Source organism: Macaca mulatta, chromosome 19 (genome assembly GCF_049350105.2).
Source record: "Macaca mulatta isolate MMU2019108-1 chromosome 19, T2T-MMU8v2.0, whole genome shotgun sequence".
Classification (NCBI taxonomy): Eukaryota; Metazoa; Chordata; class Mammalia; order Primates; family Cercopithecidae; genus Macaca; species Macaca mulatta.
Window position 1 is genome coordinate 21825799 of NC_133424.1, and position 27042 is coordinate 21852840.

The 27042-nt window shown below is 40.0% G+C and overlaps 1 protein-coding gene and 1 pseudogene across 2 annotated transcripts in view; one reads left to right on the forward strand and one right to left on the reverse strand.

The window, feature by feature from the left end:
• Positions 1-27042, reverse strand: part of LOC693860 (uncharacterized) — a 47204-nt gene that overhangs the window by 10476 nt on the left and 9686 nt on the right. Inside the window, 2 exon segments of the mRNA XM_028840126.2 lie at positions 11011-11106; positions 11917-12043. Of these exon segments, the coding sequence (XP_028695959.2) occupies positions 11011-11106; positions 11917-12043 (223 nt within the window).
• LOC144336906 (cyclin-Y-like protein 1 pseudogene) lies at positions 17699-21594 on the forward strand (annotated as a pseudogene). Its single transcript, XR_013409330.1, has 2 exons — positions 17699-20161; positions 21094-21594. The product of XR_013409330.1 is annotated as a cyclin-Y-like protein 1 pseudogene (transcript).

A 27042-nucleotide genomic window follows, 5' to 3' on the forward strand; every position in this document is an offset into this window, starting at 1 on the left:
ATTTAGATATAACAAACAAGATACAAATCTGCATAAATCTGTTAGTAGATACACAATGTAAGATAATATGGCTTTTAATATTAATAACAAATTGGAAAATATAACAGTATAACTTTAAGATGTTTTATGTAACCTGTTTTTCAATATGGCTACATTATATTTCAAGATGATTACATTATACTTATGGAAAGTATGCAAAACAAAATAAACAATAATCAAAGTACATGTCACAACAAAATTAAACAAAAATTAAGGGAGTAACACAGGAAATGAGAAAAGACATATCTACAAGAAACACGTAAAATAGTAACAATGAGGTGGTTTCTGCAGATCAGCAGACTTAGTCTTTCCCCCTGCTGGCTCTGAGGAATCTGGACAGTCCAGAAGTATGGAATTTCCCCCACTGAAGCACACCCCCTTCACCAAGCAGCAGCCAGAGTGCTTTGTTAAGTGGTTCCTGAATCTTGTGCATCCTGACTGGGTGAGACCCCCCAACAGGCATTGTAAGACAACTTATAAAGAAGTATTCCCACTGTCATCAGTTCAGTGCCCATCTGGGATAAAGCTTACAGATGAAGGAGCAGGCAGTTCTCTCTGCTGTTCTACAGACTCCACTGGTGACACCTCCAGGTGTGGGAGAAACCCAGGCAAATAGGATCTGAAGTAGATCCCAAGCAAATCACAGCGGCCCTACTGAAGAGGGGCCTGACTGTTAAAGGAAAAACAGAAAGCAACAACAGCAGCACCAACAAAGATGTCGCCACAAATACCCCATCCAAAGGTCAGCAGCCTCAAAGACCAAAGCTAGATAAACTCATGACAATGAGAAGAATCAATAAAAAAATGCTGTAAACTCAAAAAGCCAGAGTGTCTCTACCCTCCAAATAATCACAACATATCTCCAACAAGAGCACAGAACTGGAGAAGGCTGAGATGGATAAATTGAGAGAAGTAGGCTACAGAAGGTGGGCAATAATGAACTTCAGTGAGCTAATGAAGCATGTTCTAATCCAATGCAAAGAAGCTAAGAGCCATGAAAAACATTACAGGAGCTGTTAACCCAAATAATCAGTTCAGAGATGAACATGACCGACCTGATGCAACTGAAAAACACAACATGAGAACTTCACAATGCAACCACAAGTATCAATAACTGAGTAGACCAAGCAGGGAAAAGAATTTCAGAGCTTGAAGAGTATATTGCTGAAATAAGGCAGATAAGATTGAAAAAATAAAAATAAAAAGGAATGAAAAAAATCTTCGAGAACTATTGGATTATGTAAAAAGACCAAACTTACAAGTGATTGCAGTACCCTGAAGAGATGGAAAGAATGGAACCAAGTTGGAAAACATACTTCAGGATATCATCCAGAAGAACTTTTCCAAGACAGGCCATCAATCAAATTCAGAAAATCCAGAGAACTCCAGTAAGATATTCCATGAAAAGATCAATCTCAAGACACATAATTATCAGATTCTTCAATGTTAAACTTCAGGAAAAAATGATAAGAGCAGCCAAAGGGAAGGCCAGGTAGCCTACTAAAAATTGGACCTCTAAAAAGACACCCTACAAGCCAGAAGACATTGGGGGCCAATATTCAGCATTCTTAAAAAAATGAATTTCTAACCCAGAATATCCAGCAAAACTAAGCTTCGTAAGTGAAGGAGAAATGAAATTGTTTTCAGACAAACAAATGCTAAGGGAATTCATCACCACTAGGCCTGCCTTGCAAGAGCTCCTGAAAGAAGCACTAAATATGAAAAGAAGAAACCACTACCAGCAAATGAAAAACACACTGAAGTACAAAGACCAGTGACACTATGAAACAACTACATCAACAGGTCTGCAAAATAACCAGCTAGCACCACAAGAACAGGATCAAATTCACATATAACAATATTAACCTTAAATTTAAATGGACTAAATGCCCCAATTAATCCCAGCACTTTTGGAGGCCGAGGCGGGTGGATCATGAGGTCAAGAGATCAAGACCATACTAGCTAACACAGTGAAACCTCGTCTCTACTAAAAATACAAAAAATTAGCCGGGCATGGCGGCAGGTGCCTGTAATCCCACCTATTCGGGAGGCTGAGGCAGGAGAATGGTGTGAACCTGGGAGGCTGAGCTGGCAGTGAGCTGAGATCATGCCACTGCACTCAAGACTCCAGCCTGGGCGACAGTGTGAGACTCTGTCTAAAAAAAAAAAAAAAAAAAAAAAGAAAAGAAAAAGACAGAATGGCAAGCTGGTTAAAGAGTCAAGACTCACTGGTGTGCTGTATTCAAGAGACCCATCTCACATGCAAAGACACACATAGCCTGAAAATAAAGGGAGAAAAATTTACCAAGCAAATAAAATCAGAAAATAAGGAGGGGTGGCAATAGTAGTTTATGATAAAACAGACTTTAAACCAACAAAGATCAAAAAAGACAAGGAAGGACACTACATAATGGTAAAGGGTCAATTCAATGAACACCCAGATTTGTTTTTATTGATTGATTGCTTTTCTTTGAGAACAAGTCTCGCTCTGTCACCCAGGCTGGAGTGCAGTGGCATGATCTTGGCTCACTACAAGCTCCACCTCCCGGGTTCATGCCATTCTCCTGCCTCAGCCTCCTGAGTAGCTGGGACTACAGGCGCTCGCTACCATGCTCAGCTAATATTTTGTATTTTTAGTAGAGACGGGGTTTCACCTTGTTAGCCAGGATGGTCTTGATCTCCTTACCTCATGATCGGCCAGCCTCAGCCTCCAAAAGTGCTGGCATTACAGGCATGAGCCACCATGACTGGCCTTATTGATCTATTTTTTGAGATAGAATCTCACTCTGTTGCCCAGGCTAGAATGCAATGGCACAATCTTGGCTCACTGCAACCTTCACTTCGCAGTTTCAAGTGATTCTCCTGCCTCAGCTTCCTGAGTAGGTGAGATTACAGGCACCAACCACTATTCCCAGCTAATTTGTATGTTTAATAGAGACAGGGTTTCACTATGTTGGCTAGGCTGGTCTCAAACTCCTGAACTCAGGGGATCTGCCTGCCTTGGCCTCCCAAAGTGCTGGCATTACAGGCATGAGCCACATGTCCAGTCAGCACTCAGATTTATAAAACATACTTAGATACCTACAAAGAGCCTTAGACTCCCAAAAAATGACAGTGGGAGACTTTAACACCCTACTGCCAATACTAGACAGATCTTTGGGAAAGAAAAGTAACAAGGATATTCAGGACTTGAACTCAGCTATAGGTCAAGTGGACCTGATAGATATTTACAGAACTCACCAGCCAAAAACAACACAACACATTCTTCTAATTGCCACATGGCACTTACTTAAAATTGATTATATAATTGGAAGTAAAACATTCCTCAGCAAATTCAAAAGAATTGAAATCATAACAGTTTCTCAGACCACAGTGCAATCAAATTAGAACTCAAGAGTAAGAAACTCACTCAAAACCACACAACTACATGGAAATTTAGCAACATACTCCTGAATGACTTCTGAGTAAATAATAAAATTAAGTCAGAAATCAAAAAATTACTTGAAACCAATAAGAACAAAGAGGCAATATACCAGAATCTCTGGAATGCAGCTAACGTAGTGCTAAGGGGGAAAAAATAGCACTAAGTACCCACATCAAAAAGCTAGAAAGATCTCAAATTGACTCCCTAACATCAATACTAAAAGAAAAAGAGAACCAAGAGCAAACAAACCCCAAAGCCAGCAGAAGACAAAAAATAACCAGGATCAGAGTGGAACCATAGGAGACAAAAGACACAAAAAAACCCTTCAAAAAAAAATCAATAAATCTAGGAGCTGTTTTTTAAAAAAATAAGAGATAGACCACTAGCTAGATTAATAAAGAAAAGAGGGAAGAATGAAATAGACACAATAAAAAATGATAAAGCAGATATCAGCAGTGACCCTACATTAATACAATCATCAGGGCTGGGCGTGGTGGATCATGCCTGTAATCCCAGCACTTTGGGAGGCCAAAGTGGGTGGATCACCTGAGGTCACGAGTTACAGAGCGGCCTGGCCAACAAAGTGAAACCCTGTCTCTACTAAAAATAAAATAAAATAAAATTAGACAGGCATGGTGTCTGGCGCTTATAATCCCAGCTACTCAGGGGGCCGAGGCAGGAGAAACACTTGAACCCAGGAGGCGGAGGTTGCAGTGAGCCGAGATCGCACCATCATACTCCAGGTTGGGGGACAAGAGCAAGACTTCATCTCAAAAAAAAAAAAAAAAAAAAGAAGAAGAAGAAAAAAGAAATACAGTCATCAGAAAATACTATCAATACCTCTATGTATATAAACTGGAAAATCTAGAAGAAATGGATAAATTACTGGACACATACACCCTCCCAAGACTGAACCAGAAAGAAGTTGAATCACTGAATAGACCAACAAGTTCTGAAATTGAGATAGTAATAAATAGGCTACCAACCAAAAAAAGCCCGGGACCAGATGGATTTACAGATGGATTCTACCAGAGATACAAAGAAGAGCTGGTACCATCTCTTCTGAAACCATTTTAAATGAAAGAAAAGGAGGAACTCCTCCCTAACTCATTTTATAAGATCAGCATCATTCTGATACCCAACTTGGCAGAGATATAAAAACAACAACAACAAAAAAAAAAACTTAAAACCAATATCCCTGATAAACATTGATGCAGGCCAGGCATGGTGGCTCTCACCTGTAATCCCAGCACTTTGAGAGGCTGAGGCGGGCAGATCAGTTGAGGTTAGGAGTTCAAGACCAGCCTGGCCAGCATGGTGAAACCCCATCTCTACTAAAAATACAAAAATTAGCTGGGTGTGGTGGTGCATGACTGTGATCCCAGCTACTCAGGAAACTGAGTCAGGAGAACTGCTTGAACCCAGGAGGTGGAGGTTGCAATGAGCCGAGATTGCGCCACTGCACTCCAGCCTGGGCGTCAGAGTGACACTCTGTCAAATAATAATAATAATAATAATAATTGATGGAGAATGAGAAAACTATTTTAAAATTAATATGGAACCCAAAAAGGCCCCATATAGCCAAAACAATCTTAAGCAAAAAGAACAAAGCTGGATTCATCATGCTATCCAACTTCAAACTATGCTACAAGGTTGTAGTTATCAAAACAGCCTGGCACTGGCATAAAAACAGACACATAGACCTATGAAACAGAATAAAGAACTCCGAAATAAGACTGTATATCTACAACCACCTGATCTTTGAAAAATCTGACAAAAACAAGCCATAAGGAAAGAACTCCCTATTTAATAAATGGTTCTGGGAGAACTGACTAGCCATATGCAAAGAATGGAAACTGGATGTGGTAAGAAAAAGAGCAAGTGTGAGGTGAAAAAGCCAGGTTCAGGCCAGGCACAGAGACTCACACCTGTAATCCAAGCACTTTGGGAGGTCAATGAGGTCAGGAGTTCGAGACCAGCCTGACCAACATGGTGAAATCCCATCTCTACTAAAAAACTACAAAAATTAGCTGGGCATGGTGGTGGGTGCCTGTAATCCCAGCTATTTGGGAGGCTGAGGCAAGGGAATCCCTTGAACCAGGGAGGTGGAGGTTGCAGTGAGCCATGATGGTGCCATTGCACTCCAGCCTAGACTACAGAGTGAAACTCCATCTCGAAAAAATAAAAAAAGCCAGCTTCTTTTAATGAACTGCTCTCATTTGAATTAATGAAGTGTAAACTTTCTGATTATCAAAAGGCTGGTGCCAAGGCATTTATGAGAAATTTGCCCCCATGACTAAAAAACCTCCCTACCTAGTTCCACATCCAACATGGAGGATTACATTGCAGCATGAGGTTTGCAGAACATGGACATCCAAACCATACCACAGACAAACTAGGCTTAACACACATGTACAAAACTTTTCAGTTAAAAGCAAAATAATAAACAATATTCTTATTTATACCTGATGTATTGTGTTAGAACACACAACAAGTCTTATTAAAGAATACCAGCTGGGTGTAGTGGCTGATATGTATAATTTCAACAATTTGGAAGACGGAAGTGAGAGGATCCCTTGGGACCACAAGTATAAGACAAGTGTCAGTAACATAGTGAGACCCCGTCCCTACAAATAATCAAAAAATTGGCCAGGCATGGTAGTGCATGCCCATAGTCTCAGCTACTCAGGAGGCTGAGGTGTAAAGATCACTTGAGTCAAGGAGGCTGAGGTTACAGTGAGCCAAAATTATGACACTATACTCCAGCCTGGGTGACAGAGTATGATCTTGTCTGAAAACGACAACAAACAAATAAATTTAAGAAGACTAAAATCATGCACTGCATGGTAACTGACCAGAACGGAATAAAACTAGGAATTAAAAGCAAAAGTAAAATTGGCAAATCCAACAATATCTAAATATAAAACAGATGAGCTGAGTGCAATGGCTCACACCTGTAATACTACCATTTTGGGAGGCTGAGGCAAGAGAACTGCTTGAGCCCATGAGTTAGAAACTATCCTAGGCAACATAGGAAGACTCTGTCTCTAATAAATAAAATAAAATTAAATTAAAATACATTCTTCAACATATTCCTGCTAAGGGTCAAACATTTTAATTTTGTTGAGATACCAATATAACCTACAGAGGTGAACAAATTCAGTACAATCTCTATAAAAATCTCAATAGCACAGTTATTACAGAAATATTCTTTAAAATATTTGTGAACTATAACTAACCAAACACCCATGAAAAGAACAGAGGCATTATACTTCCTGATTTTAAAACATTAAAAGCTACACTAACAGTAACAGTATGGTACTAATACAAAGACAGATAAACAGATGAAAGAGCAGAATAGAGTTCAGAAATGAACCCTTGAGTATATGATTAGATGAACTTCCACAAAGCTGCCATGAACATACAATAGAGAAAAGATAATTTTTTCAAAAAATAATGTTAAGAACTAAATATCAACATTGATAAAGTTGGATCATTTCCTTGAACCATATATAAAAAAAGTTTTCAATAAAATACTTACATAAAAGAAAACAAATCTCTTAGAACAAAATAGAAAAAAGTCATGACATGGGTCTTGGCATCATTTTTTTAGCTACAACATTAAATGCATGAACAATAACAAAAAAACAGAAAAATTTAACTACACTCTACTTCAAAATTTCTCCACATTAGAAAAAAAAACATTCAATTGTGTGAAAATGCCTCATAAGAAATGGGTGAAAATATTTGCAAGTCACATGTGATAAGAGTTAATATTCAGGCCAGGCGCAGTGGTTCACACCTGTAATCCCAGCACTTTGGAGGCCGAGGTGGGTGGATCACCTGAGGTTACAAGTTCAAGACCAGCCTGACCAAATTACAAATTAATAATTTGTAGAGAAACGCATAAAAATAAAAATGAAAAACGAAATCACCTCACATCCATTACAATGGCCACTATAAATTATTTAAAGACGCCCAATCTGTTGATGATGCAATGAAAATGAAACCTCTGTTGATGCTGGTAGAAAACAAAGATGTAGACATCATTTTAAAATGTTATGTTTCTCAAATAATTAAAAATGGAATTATTATCAAATACAGCAACTCCATTAATGAATCTATATTCAAAATATGCAACAAAAGACCTAGAAGACATATTTGAACATCTATGATTATTGTACCAGTATTCACAAAAGTCAAAAGGCTGAGGCAACCCGGGTGTCTCTTGATTTATGAACACATCAAAAATGTAACATATACATAAAATGGAATATTATTCAGACTTAAAGAAGAAAATCTTGTCACATTTTAAGATAAATTTTGAGAATATTACATCACCTGAAATAAGCCAGAAACAAAATGATGGACACTGTATTATTCCACTTACATGAGATATCTTAAATAGTCACACTCATAAAAACAGAAAGTGGAAGGGTGCTTGTCAAGGGCTAGGTAGAGGGCAAAATGGGTTGTTGTTACTTATTGGGTATTTTTAGTTTCATAAGATGTAAAATTTCTGTAAGTCTTTGGCATACCAATGTGAATCTACTTAACATGGTTAAAATGTAATTATTATTATTATTTTTGAGATGATATTTCACTCTTGTTGCCCAGGCTGAAGGGCAATGGGGCAATCTTGGCTACTGCAACCTCTGGCTCCCGGGTTCAAGCAATTCTCCTGCCTCAGCCTCTCGAGTAGCTGGGATTACAGGCACCTGTCACAAGGCCCCGCTAATTTTTGTATTTTTAGTAGAGATGGGGTTTCACTATGCTGGTCAGGCTGGTCTTGAACTCCTGACCTCCGGTAGTCTGCCGGCCTCAGCCTCCCAAAGTGCTGGGATTACAGGCATGAGCCACCACGCCTGGCCTGTAAAACTTTCTTTTGTTTATGAGACAGTCTCACTCTGTCACCCAAGCTGGAGTGCAGTGGCACAACTACCTTCAGCCTCAAACTTCCAGGCTCAAGTAATTCTCTTCTCTCAATTTCCCAAGCAGCTGAAACCACAGGTGCACACCACCATGCCTGGCAATTTTTAAAATAATTTTGTGGAGAAGGAATCTCCCCGTGTTGCTCTGGCTGGTCACAAACTTTTGGGCTCAAGTGATCCTCCTTTCTTGACCTCCCGAAATCCTGGGATTACAGTTGTGAGCCACCACCAGGTCTGGCCCTGAAACGTACACTTAAAGAAATTTTTGGTAGGCTGGGCGCAGTGGTTCATGCCTGTAATCCCAGCACTTTGAAAGGCTGAGGCGGAGGGATCACTTGAGGCCAGGAATTCAAGACTAGCCTGGCGAACATGGTGAAACCCTGTCTCTACCAACAATCGAAAAAATTACCCAGGCGTGGTGGCGGGCACCTATAATCCCAGCTACCCAGGAGGCTGAGGCAGGAGAACTGCTTGAACCCAGAAGTTGGAGGATGCAGTGAGCCGAGATCACGCTATTGCACTCCAGCCTGGGCGACAGAGCGAGACTCTGTCTCAAAAAAAAAAAAAAAAAAAAAAAAAAAAAAGATTTAAGATGGTAAATTTTATGTTACGTGTTTTTGAAACCATTAGTTTTTCTTTTTCTTCTTCTCTTTTTTTTTTTTTTTTTTTGAGACAGAGAATTGCTTGAACCCCGGAGGCGGAGGTTGCAGTCAGCCAGAGATCGCGCCACTGCACTCCTGCCTGGGCAACAGTAGCCAAACGCCGTCTCAAAAAAAAAAACACACAAAAACAAACAAACAAAAAGGTGAAGAGGTGTCTGCTCTATCAAATTCACAGACACCAATGCAAAACTGTATTGTGCTGTCAATGCTTCTATTTTAACGTAGGACTGGAAGTAAGTGGCAGAATGATGAGTCAAAAACATTTTTAAAAAGCCACTGAAAATGAAGATAAGTAAAAGTTACTAGTTGTGCATCATATGATCTTATACATATAAAAAATAAACACTACACTGAAATTTGTCTAAAGCAATAAATACACTCGGTAAATTAGCAAAATATAAAATTAACCTACAAGTATAAATTATTGTTCCATAAATTTAAACCATCTGATACAATTAAGAAAACAATCTTATTTACAATAGCATTAAAATAATAAATTTCTGAGAGCAAATTTAACCAAGAAGGTAAAAAAAATCTTTACATTAAAAGATATAAGATAGACCGGCACAGTGGCTCACGCCTGTAATCCCAACACTTTGGGAGGCCGAGGCAGGCAGATCACGAGGTCAATCTGACCAACATGGTGAAACCCTGTCTCTACCAAAAATACAAAAAATTAGCTGGGTGTGGTGGCATGCGCCTGTAGTCCCAGCTATGCAGGAGTCTGAGGCAGGAAGATTGCTTGAACCCAGGAGGCGGAAGTTGCAGTGAGTCAAGATCACGCCACTGCACTCCAACCTGGCAAAAGCGAGACTCCTTCTCAAAAAACAAAACAAAACAAAAAAGATGTAAGATACCAATGAAATAAATTATTGAAGACACAAATTTTAAAATACTTCATGTCCATGGATTGAAAGAATAAATATTGTTAAAGTGTCATATTATCTAGTCTATAGCTTCAATAAACTTCCTATTAAAATTCCAGTGACATTTTTTTCACAGTAATAAAAAATACAATTCTAAAATTTACAAGAAACTGCAATAAGCTTCGAAAAGCCAAAGCAATCTTGAGGCAAAAGAACAAAGCAGAGGGGTATTATACTTTATAATTTCTAACTGTATTTCAAGAATATAGTAGTAAAAACAGGACGGAATGTGCAGAAAGATTAACAAACAAATCAATGGAACAGAAATCACTACTTTCACACATTTCAGACAGGATGAAAAAAGAGAACTAAAAAATAGTTTAACATAGAGTTTCCCAAAATCATGCAGATATCTGTGTGTACTCCAAAATAATGGAAAAGCAGGCAGATTGTACAGTCTTTTATACACCATTAAAAGGACTCTGGCTTTCACTGTAAACTTGAAGGAAGATCACCAAAAGGAAAGTAGAATATTTAAAGAATTTAAAAAGCATAAGACAGAAGATGCCCCTACATGACAGCAAAAAAAATAAAAATAAAAATAAAAAATAAAGTAAATAAAAAATTTTAAAAACCCAAAAAACAAAAACACTCAGGCGTCCCAGAAACTATTTCCTTTGGAACACAGCTTCCCAAATCACATTTTTTTTTTTTTTTTTTTTTTTTTTTTTTTTTTGAGACGGAGTCTCACTCTGTCGCCCAAGCTGGAGTGCAGTGGCGCGATCTCGGCTCACTGCAAGCTCCGCCTCCCGGGTTCACGCCATTCTCCTGCCTCAGCCTCCCGAGTAGCTGGGACTACAGGCGCCCACAACCGCGCCCGGCTAATTTTTTGTATTTTTAGTAGAGACGGGGTTTCACCGTGGTCTCGATCTCCTGACCTTGTGATCCGCCCGCCTCGGCCTCCCAAAGTGCTGGGATTACAGGCGTGAGCCACCGCGCCCGGCCCCAAATCACATTTTAATGATCGGTTTTCTCTTTGACCTTTGGACCTCTCATCTGTGTCATCTGTTGTGTTCACTCTCACCTACCTGAGGGTTTGGCTACCATCTCATGTCTCTTTATATTCCAGGGCTCCTTTCGTTGCTCCAGACAGGTGATCAGGTCTGGCTTAGTGACAGCAATACCTGCTTTATTAGAAATAAATAACATGAATCTTTCTCATATTCTCCAATTAGCATCCTAGTCGTATGCTTAGTAAAGAGGAGGTGATAGAATATTCTAGAATAATCCCAAAATACTAATTAATGAGAGAAATTTCTAAATATTTAGAAAATATTTAAAACTTGTAGGTCCTTAATTTCACTATCCAGTACTCATGAATCAAAAAATTGGTGGTGACGAATAGATTTTAAAATATGGGCAAATATACATACACATTTATTTATTTTTGAGATGGAGTCTCACTCTGTTGCCAAGGCTGGAGTGCAGTGGCATGATCTTGGCTCACTACAACCCCTGTTCTCCTGGGTTCAAGCGACTCTCCTGCCTCAGCTTCCTGAGTAGTTGGGACTACAGGCACGTGCCACCATGCCCGGCTAATTTTTGTATTTTCACTTTGTTGGCCAGGCTGGTCTCAAACTCCTTGACCTCGTGACCCACCTGCCTCAGCCTCCCAAAGTGCTGAGATTACAGGAGTGAGCCACCATGTCCGGCCTAAAATCATGGGCAACAATATTTTATGCCACTAAATTTCTGGAATTACCACTGATCTAGAGTGAAGGATACAGATCAGCTTTGGAACGTGGGAAGTTCAGGTCAAGATGAAACATCTTGAAGACATTCTTTTCCACACAGACAAAGTCTCAAGATTTTCTTGAAAAAACGGATCAGAAACTCATTTATGCAAAGCATAAATTACCAAAAATCATTCCACAAAAAAAAAGAAAGGAAATCTTTAGGGTATATTAGAAATTGTGTATTAAAGGTATTCTTACCCAAGAAGACCAGGTTTCTGTAGTTCTCTAACATCACTTTCCTATACAAACCCTGCTGAGCAGTGTCCAGGCATTGCCACTCCTCCAGAGAGAATTCTATGGCCACATCCCTAAATGTCAATGGCCCCTGAAAAACATAAGCACAGAGACACACATATATTTACCAAGTGGCCATGAGCAGAAGTTATCATTTTAATTATAATGAAACAACAGAGTAAAGAGAATTGGTTCTGATTAATAGAAATAACTGAAAATTTGCAGTAATTTTTAACCCAGAAATATTCTCTAAAATATCCTCTAACTCTGAGAGAAGAGAATGGCATAAGATCCACAACACCAGTGTATATATGATACTTTTTAGATAATAAAGTATAAAATTAAGAGCATAAACACAAACATATACATTTTTTAGTGCAATATTTACATCATAAAGAATGAGCTGTGTATATTTTTCAGACAAAAAAGAGATGTTCAGTTAGAAGGCACCTCTTGAATTTTAATGTGTACAATAAACTGGAAATCTTGTGCAGACTTTTTTTCAGAAGATCTGGAATGAAGTCTGAGTTTCTGAATTTCTAATGAGCTCACTAGTAATGCCAATGTTTTTAGTCCCAAAAGAAAATTCTGTGAAACATCCAGTAGCTGGAAGAGCCTGTGTTTTGCCTCATTTTTCTGGCCTGTAAACAAAGAGACTTCATTTTCCAAAGACAGCTATATGCAAAGAAAACCTAAGAAAAAAGGGCACCTGCCACATTAAATGTGATGGCTTATGCACATTGTCTGCATAAAGATACCTAATAATGACAAGAAAAATAGTTAACTCTGTAGTGAAAGAAATATCGGAGCGCTTTTTAACCAAGTAAATTATTAATATTAACCACATTAGGACAAACTTTTATGGTGTGCTGATGCACATAGAAGAACACAGCATCATCGCCTAGATATGGCCCCTCAAAAAGTAAATTATAGTCTGAATTCAATCATACAGAAATATCAGTTTTATGCAAAGTTCAAGATACAGGTATCTCCAATGTTCTGTAATTCTCAATAATGATTTTATTTATTTATTTATTATTTTTTTGGAGACAGAGTCTCGCTCTGTCCCCTAAGCTGGAGTGCAGTGGCACGATCTCGGCTCACTGCAAGCTCCGCCTCCCGGGTTCACACCATTCTCCTGTCTCAGCCTCCCGAGTAGCTGGGACTACAGGCACCCGCCACAACACCCGGCTGATTTTTTGTATTTTTAGTAGAGATGGGGTTTCGCTGCGTTAGCCAGGATGGTCTCGATCTCCTGACCTTGTGATCCGCCCCGCCCGCCTCAGCCTCCCAAAGTGCTGGGATTACAGGCATGAGCCACCGCGCCCGGCTCCAATAATGATTTTAAGTAGTCTTTCTTTAGCACCCTACAGAGCAGGTATCTCTCAATTTTTTTCCCTGAACTTTCTGGGTAATAAATGCCACATATTTAAATAAGTATTTTCTTAATCCTATTCTGCATAGAGCTAATGGAGAACACAGATGGAACCTCAACATTACATATCCTCCATGTAAACCCCAGCTTTTCCCAATAGGAATCTTGAGTATCCACATCCTTCCATGTTCAACAGCCATAATGGGAACATTTTTAATAGTGCAGATCATAAATTCATGGCAGGAATTCTGCATGGCATATAAGAAGCTATGATATTGAGAATGTAGAGAAGGCTCTAGTACATAGGAAAGAAATATTCTGCATAGACCTTTGACTACCATTAGAATTTTAAAAAGTAGTTAAACTCATTAGTAAGGAAAAACACAAGTAGAGAAGTAAAGGTTTGCAAATACTAAATGCGTGAGACTCCAGAAGAATGGACAAATCTCTTGATCTGAGACATGCTTAGCTGGAAAGAAAAAAAAATTCCTCTTTCTCCTCCTTCTCTTGGAATCCTTTTCAGATGAAATTCTCTAAACAAGTTAACACTTGCATCTTGAGAAAACTGCCTTAAACACGTCAGCACCATCTTCTTACCTGCTAGCATCAGACCCACAGACAGAAGGACCAAGACCAAAGAGTTCACCCATTTCTCTCCTTTATAACAGAAGAGATTCAAGAACAACGTGCTGCTCCACGGATGTAAAAATATGTTTCTCCTTTCCTGTCCTCAGGTGCCCTCCCCTGCCACAAACACCAGCAATTTCTGCTACAGTAATGAAAATATGGGCCACACTGTCCTGTCCCTACCAAACCCAAACAGAACAGGTCCTGTAACCACCCTTTAGTGCAAAGGTGGCACTTAACTCTCATGAATGTATCTTGAAGCCCTCATACTTGATTCTGGCCTCACCTTAGAGTCACATGAGGCCCTTCATTAAAACAACATGGATGCTTCCATCCACAACAATAAACAGGAGCTGTGGGGAGGAAACAAGAGGTTTCTGCCAATTGGCTATGTGATACTAATGAGAAGCCTGGGCTGATAACCACTAAGCTAAGCATTGCCTCTCAAGCTTTAATGAACTTAAAAATCACTTGGTAATGTTGGTCCCACTCTACCTAATGTGATTCTGCAGGTTTGGAAAGGGTCCATGGATGGGTGTTTCAAACAAGTCCCCTGTCAATGCTGATGTTGCTCCCCCTGGGCTCATCATTAGCATTAGTTAGAGAAGCAGGCACAGCACAGAGTCCCTTACACTCAGCACTCTTATCACAACACAAATACTTCTGGTACAAATGAAGACAACTACACTTCATCTTGAAGTTTTATATTATTTGCTGGCTCTTTAAAGTTTATAGAGGAAACAGAAGGCAGCAATGTTGGAATAAGTCTGCATTTGGAAAACAACATGTACATATGTAGTAATGCAATAATTATTAAGCAGGTACTATGTGCTCAAGAGTATAATACAGAGCACTGTGCTGGGCATAACACATTGGAAGTTGATACTAAGTGTTCAATAAGTCTCAGGATTTAGATAAAGGGCCCAGCATTATTACTTCTTCCTCTTGTTTCTCTGTCGTTGATTTTTTTTTAAAAAATGTAGAGAATAAAGCTAAATATAGACAGAGGAGTGGGGCATAGAAAGAGTTTAAGAAATTTTTTTCTATTTATATTTACTTGTCTGTGATTTGTGGAGCAACTACTGGAACTGCAGGAATAGAAAACACGTTGCTAAATGGAATGTTTCTGTAAGCACCGGTTTTAATACAAAATTTTAAGAAATAAGATGTTAAAATGTATAGTTTATTTTTCTTATTTATCTGCTTTTGGGTTGCAGGAAATTGTTAGCACCCACTCTAGAAAGGCAGAAGGATTTACTGGCCAAAACTCTGACCTTTATAAAACAGTTCTGAAAGGCAAGACTCCAGAGTGGGCCAGACCTAAAGAAGGCCTTCAAAAAGGGTGAAACTGAACAGAAATGGGGCAGGGAAAGGACCCTACGTAGAATTCTGTTCTCTATGCCACTGGGGTATTTCCAGTTCTGTTTTTCCTAAGCTTACCTAAGAAAAACTTAAATCCCAGACTTTATGTAACTTTTATCTATTTTTGCCACTGCTCTGTCAATTTTATAACTATACTATCAAGCAATTTAAATGACTTTTTTAAAGTTTTCTGGAATAATTTTATTAGAAGATAAATATGTATTCTCAATAAAGTAAAAGATACACAAATAATAACACCTCTTCAGTCCATAAATATCCCTTCAGGTGATAACCTCAGAAGACACAACAATGTAAAAAGAAGTGGCCCAAGTTTTTTGTTTTTTGAGATGGAGTTTCGTTCTTGTTGCCTAGGCTGGAGTGCAATGGCACGATCTTGGCTCACTGCAACTTCTGCCTCCTGGGTTCAAGCGATTCTCCTCCTCAGTCTCCCGAGTAGCTGGAATTACAGGCATGCATCACCATGCCTAGATAATTTTTTTAGCGGAGATGGGGTTTCTCCATGTTGTTCAGGCTGATCTCGAACTCCCGACCTCAGGTGATCCACCCGCCTCAGCCTCCTAAAGTGCTGGGATTATAGGCATGAGCCACAGCGCCCGGCTGAAGAGGCCAAAGTTTTATTTTGCTCTGCACACATCCATTCACCGTACCAACCATATGTTGTTTAATTCAACCATGTATCCAGTTGCTAGTCTAGACCAAAAGTTTCCGGATGGTAGGGACCATGACTGCTTCATCTATTTTTTTAATGACCTTACAAAATGGAAGCAATTAGTTTATCTTTTGAGTCACCAGACCTCCTCTTTGTCTTTCACCAAAGTAACAGGAAATGGAGAAACTCTCATCTGGGTACAAACCAAAGTTATCTCTTATATGAGGGGAGAAAAAAAACACAGAATGACCCATTTCTCTTACACTGAGACACAAGCAGAATCAACCACTCTTGTCAGCCTGACACAATTCTTCCCTGGACATCCTCAAATGTCTCAAAGACATCTAGGTGATTGTGAGAAGGTTCTTAGTGACCCTGGGCTGATGGCCCGATGATAAGCCAGGCTGAGAGAAATTCATGCTGATTCTAAATAGAAGATGGAACTGCCTTGGTGGAGCTCTAGAACCTGGATCACCTATCCTGATTTGCTAGGTTTTGGGTAAGAGCAACAACAATACTCTATGCCAGTATCATATTTTACAGGTAGGTATAGTTGTGGTCATGGCTCTGGATACTTTGTGGCCTTGATCTCTCACTAAGATGCTTGTTTACACTTACAGATTCTGTCATCAGATTCTATTTACACCTGGAGTCTCTCACATAACTGTAGCAGGTCACTGAACAAGATCTGAAAAGCTTAAAGAGCCACACTCTCAAATGGGAGCTTTAAGATTTCTACGCTGACATCTTGCAATATAGAAAATGCCTTCTGTTGGTTTTCAGTACATTCTCAATTCAAAGTCTTCTGGCCCTGTCTTGTAAATCCCAGGCAGACGCCAGACCTTATGTGCAGATTCTAGGTGGGATCAACTTGGCTCTGCATCCTTGGGTGTTACAGCAAACAGAGTAAATCAAAGGAGAGCTACCCTATAGAGGCTGCTCTGGCACATTCTAAATAATATGTCTAACTAAAAGAAAAAACTGAGGCAACATGAACATAAGTAGAGAGTTCATCTGGGTCAAGCTTGAGGACTATAACCTTGGAGCGAAAATACATCTTTCAAAGATTGAACAAATAAGAAGTTGAATCTCTCAACAGACCAATAACAAGTGCCAAAATTGAATTGGTTTTAAATGGCCAACCACAAATAAAAAAGAACCAGACAAATTTGCAGATGAATTCTACCAGATGTACAAAGAAGAGCTGGTACCACTTCTAATATTATTTCAAAATATTGAGAAAAAGGGACTTATTTTTCAACTCATTATATAAAAACAGCATCATTGTGATACCAAAACTGTTAAGAGACACCAAAAAAAAACAAACAAACAACAACAACAACAACAAAAAAACTTCAGGCCAATATCCCTGAGGAGCACTGATGTGAAAAACTTCAAAAAAATACTGGAGAACCGAATCCAGCAGCACATCAAAAAACGTATCCACCACTATCAAGTTGGCTTCATCCCTGGGATGCAAGGCTGGTTCAACATATGCAAATCAATAAATGTAATCCATCACATAAAGAGAACAAAATACAAAAACACATAATTATCTGGAGAGGAGTCAGCTTGGGGAGGCCGCGGCAGCGGCACTAGGGTGCGAGGAGGCCCAAGGCCTGCCCGGGGTGGGTCGCGGGGTGGGTGGGCAAACTGAGGAAAGGAGGCATCTGCTTGCGCGGTGCAGCCCCGACAGCGCCATTGTTGGGGGACGGGGTGCTGCGCAGGGCCTCGGAGTAGGGGGGCTAGCGAAGGCGCCGGAGGCAGCGGAGAGAAGCGAAGGCGCCCCATGGGAAACACGCTGACCTATTGCGTGTCCCCCAGTACCAGCCTCAAGCTGGGTAAGTGCGCAGGGTCTGAGGTGTACTGCGCATCCGACGTCTATGAGGCGGCATCCGGGTAGGGGATGCGGTGGCGGTAGCTCCGGCTGCTGTGGAGCTTGCCAAGTTGGATTTAGGAGCGGGCCAGGGCCACCACCTGCAGCACGTCAGCAACCGCGAGATGCCCGAAGATTTAGCCTTGGAGTCAAACCCTTCTGACCATCCAAGGGCAAGCACAATTTTCCTGAGCAAATCTCAAACCGATGTGCGAGAAAAGAGGAAAAGAAACCACTTAAATCATGTATCTCCAGGACAGCTTATTAAAAAGTATAGCTCATGCTCAACAATATTTCTAGATGACAGAACAGTCAACCAGCCTAATCTTAGAACCACAGTAAAATGTGTGACCTCAGAGATATATTACCACATAAAGAACAGAGATGCAAATAGATCCCTGGATATTTCTGATGAGAGATCACATCCACTTACACGAGAAAAAGTTCCACAGGAATACTTTAAGCATGATCCTGAGCACAAGTTTATTTACAGATTTGTTTGTACTCTTTTTAGTGCTGCGCAGCTAACAGCTGAATGTACAACAGTAACTTTGGTTTACTGAAAAACGTTTTTAACTTATGCTGAAATCAACATTTGTCCCACTAACTGGAAAAGGATTGTTCTGGGAGCCATTCTTCTTGCCTCCAAGGTTTCGGATGATCAGGCTGTATGGACTGTGGACTACTGCCAGATCCTCAAGGACATGACAGTTGAGGACATGAATGAAATGGAAAGGCATTTTTCGGAGCTTCTTCAGTTTAATATTAATGCTCCTGCTAAGTTTGTGCAAAACACTACTTTGACCTTCTCTCCTACGCAGATGACAACAACCTGAATTTTCTATTTTCTCCTCTTAGCCAAGAAAGAGCACGGAACCTAGAGGCTATTTCTAGATTATGTGAAGACAAAGACTGGTGTGGAGCAGGTACACGAAGGTCTTTCAGCACTGATAACTTCATTGGTATTCAGGACTCTAAAGCCATCCTCTTTTTTTTTTTTTTTTTGAGACGGAGTCTCGCTCTGTCGCCCAGGCTGGAATGCAGTGCCGTATCTCAGCTCACTGCAACCTCCGCCTCCCGGGTTCAGGCCATTCTCCTGCCTCAGCCTCCCGAGTAGCTGGGACTACAGGCGCCGCCACCTCGCCCGGCTAGTTTTTTTTGTATTTTTAGTAGAGACGGGGTTTCACTGTGTTAGCCAGGATGGTCTCGATCTCCTGACCTCGTGATCCGCCTGTCTCGGCCTCCCAAAGTGCTGGGATTACAGGCTTGAGCCACCGCGCCCGGCAAGCCATCCTCTCTTAAAGGGAGAAATGAGGGGTTATAATGTCATGCGACCTTCATCTATCATTTGTAGATGATATTTGTCCATCTACAAACATTGGACAAATATCACCTTTCCTGCTCAAAACCCAGCAAAATTAGTGTTTTCATCAAAAGGAAAGAGCTCAAATTCAAGAGACTCATGGACAACAAGGATCATACTCCATAGAAAAGAATGGGACCTTGTCAATGCAACAAAACACTCTTCTGTCATTTTTAATGTAAACAGAGTTACAAAAACCACTCCAAAATGAAGGCTCCCATCCCACACACAGATATTTGCTTATGGTGTGGGCCGATAGCTGTGAACTATGTTAGGTTTTTTAAAACAATAGTTTAAATTTTTAGACTTTAAAGACACTAACCATATAACTTTTATGTTTCTTCCAGTTTTTCTCCCCCTGCGCATTTTGCTGCCTATGCCTTTAGAATCAATGCAGTATTACCATTAAAACAAGGGACTCTAACTAAAGCCACTTAGGAGCTGACTGCAGCATCGTTAGGGATTCAAGGGTTCTTCCTCCCTACTGTTACCCTTGAAGCTGCTAGTCATTGGCAATCATTTTATACCAAAAAGCTGCTGGATAACATTTGTCATTCATATTCTTTGCAAGCATTACTTTAGCATTTTAGCATGTTTGGGGTCATAAACAGAGGAAGTATTGGTTATTAATATCTAATTCTATTGGAGTCCATGTTGCATTTCTTGTGAACTATAAATGGTGCTTCTCATTTTCTGATAATTTTTATCTTGTTAAATAAATGTATTAAAATATATTTTCATAATGCCAACCAACATGGTGGTTCAGTGACAGTGAAGAAAAAGTATAGCACTTTTAAGCTTTAATATAGTTTGGGCCCTCCAAGGCACCGCAGCATGAGTATAAATGCTATAAACCTTTGAAAAACATCATTTGAGAGTTTTGTTTTTTTTCTTTAGGAGATGGGAGTCTTGCTATGTCGTCCAGGCTGGAGTGCAGTGGCTGTTCACGGGTGCAGTCATGGTGCACTGCAGCCTAGAACTTCCTGGCTTTGGGCCATCTTCTAGCCTTGGCCACACGAGTGGCTGAGACTACAGGTGCACCTGGCATTTGTCTCCTGAATGTTAGGCATTTGATTTTTTGTTTCAGTCACTCCTGAAGATGGCAGACATTGACTGAAGCAAAAAATTAAAAGCTTTATACTCAAACTTCTCAAAATGAACCTGGGTGTGGTGGTGCATGCCTGAGGTTCCAGCTACTTGGGGGCTGGGGCTGGAGGATTGCTTGGGGTCAGGTATTGGAGGCTACAGTGTACCGTGATGGTGTCTATAGAAATAGCTACTGCACTTCAACCTGGACAACATATTGGGACCCCATCTCTTAGAAAAATGCAAAATTAAATGCAAAAGAAATGCGCTGGGCATAGTGATTCATGCCTATTATCTCAGTACTTTGGGAGGCTGAGGTGGGAGGATTACTTGAGCGCAGCAGTTCAAGACCAGTCTACTCAACACAGTGAAACCCTGTCTGTAAAATAATAATAAGAAGAAGAAATAAAAATAATTAGTTGGATATGGTGGCATGTGTCTGTAGTCCCAGCTACTCAGGAGACTGAGGTGGGAGGATCACTTGGGCCTCAGGGGTCAAGGCTGCAGTGGGCCGTGATCATGCCACTGCACTCCAGCCTGGGTGACATCCAGATCCCCTTTCAAAAGAAGGAAAAGAAAAACATTCAGGCAAGGTTTTGTGAAAGTTTGTAGCATTTATACTTCTACAAGTATCAAAGCTTACAATTACATTAAACATTTGGAATATCTTGTATCTCCATAAAATGCCCTTCTCTTTTTAAAAGGAGTTACTTGTAGAGCTGTGCTCTATATGCATTGATCACCGAAGTTTCTTTAATGTAAAGGAAGATTTTGAAGAGCAGTGTTAATTAACATGTAATAAAAATAATTGGACCCTAATGATAGAAGGTGATATGAACAGCTGTTTTATCATCCTACATGCTACCAAGCTGTAGGTGTCCCATTAAATCCTGCTATTTAAGAAATAACTCACCTAACCCTTAGGAACACTTATTTCAGGCTTTAAAAGGAAAGGAAAAAATAATTTTAGGAGACTGATGTCATCTAAATTTGAAAAACTAAAAGGAGATTAGTGTTCTCAACTATGTGAAATCTATTTCTCCTACTTTCTCAAATCTAATCCTAGGAACCTTGCTCATAAACAAAGCATTTCTGGGCCAGGAATACTTCCTCCACTATAGCAATGCTTCATATCATATTGTGCTGCAATTTCCATCATTTTTAAAGGACATATAAATACATGTTAAATAATGATATAAAAATATTACAATCTACCACCTCAAAAAAAAAAATAAAACATTGTTTATGGAGTTCAGAGCTTGGAGATTCAAGTATTTTTTTTTTTTTTTTTTTTTTTTTTTTGAGACGGAGTCTCGCTGTGTCGCCCAGGCTGGAGTGCAGTGGCCGGATCTCAGCTCACTGCAAGCTCTGCCTCCCAGGTTTTTACGCCATTCTCCTGCCTCAGCCTCCCGAGTAGCCGGGACTACAGGCGCCCGCCACCTCACCCGGCTAGTTTTTTGTATTTTTTAGTAGAGACGGGGTTTCACCGTGTTAGCCAGGATGGTCTCGAACTCCTGACCTCGTGATCCGCCCGTCTCGGCCTCCCAAAGTGCTGGGATTACAGGCTTGAGCCACCGCGCCCGGCCGGAGATTCAAGTATTAATAGCCATTTTATTTTAAAAAGAATGTTACAATTTATGTGGTTTTTATTTCTCATTCTTATATTAAAAGCTAATAAACTTTTAATTTTAAAAAACCAAACATAATTATCTCAATAGAAAAAAACCTTTGATAAAATTCAGCATCCCTTCATGTTAAAAACCAATGGAACAGAACAGAGACCTCAGAAATTAACACCACACATTTACAACCATCTGACCTTTGACAAACCTGACAAAAGCAATGGGGAAAGGATCTTCTATTAAGTAAATGGTGCTGGGGAAACCGGCTAGCCATATGCAGAAAACTGAAACTGGACCCCTTCCTTACAAAATTATACAAAAGTTAACTTACACAAAAATTAACTGAAGATGGGTTAAACACTTAAATGTTTAACCATAAAAACCCTAAATGAAAACCTAGGCAATACCATTCAGGACAAAAGCACAGGAAAGACTTCATGAGAAAAACACCAAAAGCAATTGCAACAAAAGCCAAAATTTGACAAACGGGATCTAATTAAACTAAAGAGCTTCTGCACAGCAAAAGAAACTATCATCAGAGTGAATAGGCAACCGAGAGAACAGGAGAAATTTTTTGCAATCTACCCATCTGACAAAGTCTAATATCCAGAAAAGAACTTATACAAAAAAAAAAAAAACTTATACAAATTTAAAAGAAAAAATAACCCCATCACAAAGTGGGCAAAACATGAAAAGACACTTCTCAAAAGAAGATGTTTATGTGGCCAACAAATATATGAAAAAACACTCAGCTGGGCATGGTGGCTAATGCCTGTAATCTCAGCACTTTGGTAAGCTGAGGCGGCTGGATCACCTGAGGTCAGGAGTTCGAGACCAGTTTGGCCAACATGGAGAAACCTGTCTCTACTAAAAATACAAAATTAGCCAGGCGTGGTGGCGCATGCCTGTAATCCCAGCTACTCGGGAGGCTGAGGCAGGAGATTCACTTGAACCCAGGAGGTGGAGGTTGCAGTGAGCCAAGATCACACTATTGCACTCCAGCCTGGGCAATAAGAGTGAAACTCCAACTCAAAAAAAAAAAAAAAAGAAAGAAAGAAAGAAAAAAAAAATCTCAACATCACTGATCATCAGGGAAATGCAAATCAAAACCACAATGAGATACATCTCACACCAGTCAGAATGGTAAATAATAAAAAGTCGAGAAGCAGATGCTGGTGAGGCTGTGGAGAAATAGAACACTTTTACACTGTTGGTGGGAAGGCAAATTAACCATTGTGGAAGACAGTATGGTCATTCCTCAAGGATCTAGACCAGAAATACCATTTGATCCAGCAATCCCATTACTGGGTATATACCCAAAGGAATATAAACCATTCTACTATAAAGACACATGCACGCGCATGTTTACCGCAGCACTAGTTACAATAACAAAGACATGGAACCAACCCAAATGCCCATCAATGATACAGTGGATAAAGAAAATGTGGTACATATATGCCATGGAATACTATGCAGCCATCAAAAGGAATGAGATCATGTCCTCTGCAGGAACATGAATGAAGCTAAAAGCCAGCATCCTCAGCAAACTAACACAGGAACAGAAAACCAAACATTGCATGCTCTCATTCATAAGTGGGAGCTGAAAAATAAGAACACATGGACACAAGAGTGAAACTACACCCACGAGGACCTGTTGAGGGGTGAATGGTGAGGAGACAGAATTTAGAGGATGGGTGAATAGGCGCACCAAACCACCATGGCACATATACCTATGTAACAAACCTGCATATTCTGCACGTGTATCCCCCTGCTTTTTTAGAAGAAATTTTTAAAAAGAGTAAAAAAATGTTACTCATCACATAAACCAAAACAAAAGACAAAAACCACAGGATTATTTCAATAGATTCTAGAAAGTTTTCAATATAATTTACTATCCTTCATGTTTAAAACCCTCAACAAGCTAGGCACTGAAGGCACATACTTCAAAATAATGAGTCATCTTTGACAAACTTACAGCCAACATACTAAATGGACACAAGTGGGAAGCATTCCTCCTTGAAAACTGGCACAAGACAAGGATGCCTTCCCTCAAAACTCCTATTCGACATAGAATTGGTACAGTCTCAGCAGAAAACCTCTCTAAACTGATAAGCAACTTCAGCAAAGTTTCAGGATACTAAATCAGTAGCATCCCTGTACATCAACATCCAAGCCAAAAGTCAAATAAAAAACATAATGCCATTCACAATTGCCACATACACACACATAAATATCTAGGAATACAGCTAACTAGGAATGTGAAAGATCTCTATGACAAGATGACCAACCACTGCTTAAAGAAAGGAGAGATGACACAAACAAATGAAAAACCATTTTATGCTCATGGATAGAAAAGACTAATATCATTAAAATGTCAAAACTACCCAAAGAAATTTACTGACTTAATGCTATTCCTAACAAACTACCAAAAACATTATAAACAGAACTAAAAATTAACTATTTTAAAATTTATATGGAACTAAAATGAGCCTGAATAGCCAAGGCAATTTTAAGCAAAAAGAACAAAGCTGGAAGCATTACATTACCCCTCTTCAAACTACATTAAAGGGTTACAGTAATCAAAGCAGCATAATACTGATACAAAAAGAGATGCATACAAAAATGCAACAGAATAGAGAGCCCAGAAATAATGCCACACACCTCCAACTATCTGATCTTTGACAAAGCTGACAAGAGGAATGTGGGAAGAATTTCCTATTTAATAAATGGTGCTGGAATAAGCTGGGAGCAGTGGCTCACATCTGTAATCCCAGCATTTTGGGAGGCTGAGGCAGGTGAATCACTTGAGGTAAGAAGGTCGATACCAGCCTGGCCAAAGTGGTGAAACCCTGCCTCTACTAAAAATACAAAAATTAGCTGGGTGTGGTGTCACATGCCTGTAATTCTAGCACTTTGGGAGTCCAAGGCAGGTGGATCACTTGAGGTCAGGAGTTCCAGACCAGCCTGGCCAATATAGGAAAACTTCATCTCTACTGAAAATACAAGAATTAGCAGGGCGTGGTGGTGCATGTCTGTAGTTCCAGCGCTCAAGAGGCTGAGGCATGAGAATTGCTTGAACCCATGAGGCAGAGGTTGCAGTGAGTCAAGATCATGCCACTGAACTCCAGCCTGGGTCACAGAGTGAGACTCTGTCTCAAAAGAAAAAAATAGTCACTAACAGATACTGGCAAGGTTGCAGACAAAAGGGAATGCTTATACACTGCTGGTGGGAGTGTAAATTAGTTCAACCATTGTGAAAAGCAGTGTGGCGATTCCTCACAGAACTAAAAACAGAATTACCATTGGACCCAGCAACCTCTTAATTGGGTGTATATTCAAAGAAATATAAATTATTCTACTATAAAGTCACATGCACATGCATGTTCATTTCAGTACTGTTCACAATAACAAAGACATGGAATAAACCTCAATGCCTATCAATGGTAGCCTAGATTGGAAAAAATATGGTATGGTCAGACAACAAAGCTCATTCTTATAATCCCAGCACTTTGGGAGGCTGAGGCAGGTGGATTACCTTAGCTCAAGAGTTCAAGACGAGCCTGGGCAGCATGGCAAAACCTCATCTCTACAAAATATGAAAAAAATTAGTCAGACGTGGTAGTGTGTGCCTGTAGTCCCAGTTACTTAATGGGCTGAGGTAGGAGGACCCCTTGAGCCTTGGAGGTTGAGGCTGAAGTGAGCCACAACTGTACCACTGCACTTCAGCCTATGTGACACAGTGAGACACTGTCTTCAAAAAAAATAAAGAATAAAAACAAAATATGGTACACAAACATCATGGAAGATTATGTGGCCATAAAACAACACCAAGATTAAGATCTCTGCAGCAACAGGGATGGCGCTGGAGACCATTAGCCTTAGAAAACTAATGCAGAAACACAAAACCAAATCCATGTTATCATTTATAAGTAAAAGCTAAATAACAAGAACACATGGACACAAAGGAGAAACAGTCACAGGGGCCTAGTTGAGAATGGAGGATGAAAAGACAAAGAGGATCAGAAAAAAATAACTCTTTGCTGCTATGCTTAGTACCTCAGTGACAAAATCACCTACACCAAACCCCCATGACACAATTTTACCCATAAACAACCCTGCACACATACACATGTAGAAAAAGAAAACCCATGGGTGGGGAAGAATGCAATGTAACTGGATTGTTTGTTCTGGAGATAGTGGCCCAGGTGGGGCTGTACTCTGATTTACTTCTGGGTCCATGCAGGCAAATGAGATTATGAACAAGTGGTCTCCACCTAGGTAGGTGGTGAAAACAGGTTGCTGCTGCAGATTCACTGTCTGGGGGTTGGGATATGCCAGGAGACTTGTAGACACTTTTGTGGGTTTTAGGCAAGAAATACTAGGATCCACAATGCTGTGGTGAAATTCCCAAGGGTGATGACTAGTCCTGGGAGGGATGTGGACATGTCAATGTCTAGTGGGTATGTCTGTGAGTGGGTCAGAATCCTTTGGTGACAGCTGTGGGAAAAGGGGGTCTGTCATCAGAGTTCCTTTCCTCTAAGTTTTCATCCTCTCTTACCCTAGGAGGAGACCTGGAATCACACGACAATGAAAGGCTCTGTCTTCCTTTACACAGAGAATAGAGCCTCCCATTGCAAGACACCAAGAGTTCCATTCCAGGCCAGGTCTCCGTGATATCTTTCTACTAGCACCAAATCTGTAGAGTTTGCTGAACACCAAGCAATTCTCTAGCACCAATTCAATGTCTAACATTTGAATTCTGACACCATGCAGAGTCAGCAAAGACCCTGATTCAGGGCTTAGTCTCATAACATTGCCCTCAGTGCAGTTGCCAGTCACAAACCCCATAGGCCCATCTACACTTCTGAGCTACTGTTTAAAAACTGAGGACTCCTGCGACCTTCCTCAAGTTCAATAATTTGATGGAGCTACTCACAGAACTCAGCAAAACACTGGAGTTATGTTTACCGATTATAAAAGATACAACTCAGGAAAAATCAAACAGAAGAAATGTATGGAACAAAAAGAAGAGGTGGGGAAAGATGAAACATATCGATAACCCTGGTAAATAGCTGTGATTAATAAAATTTTTCATCCTTTGTGTTCTCC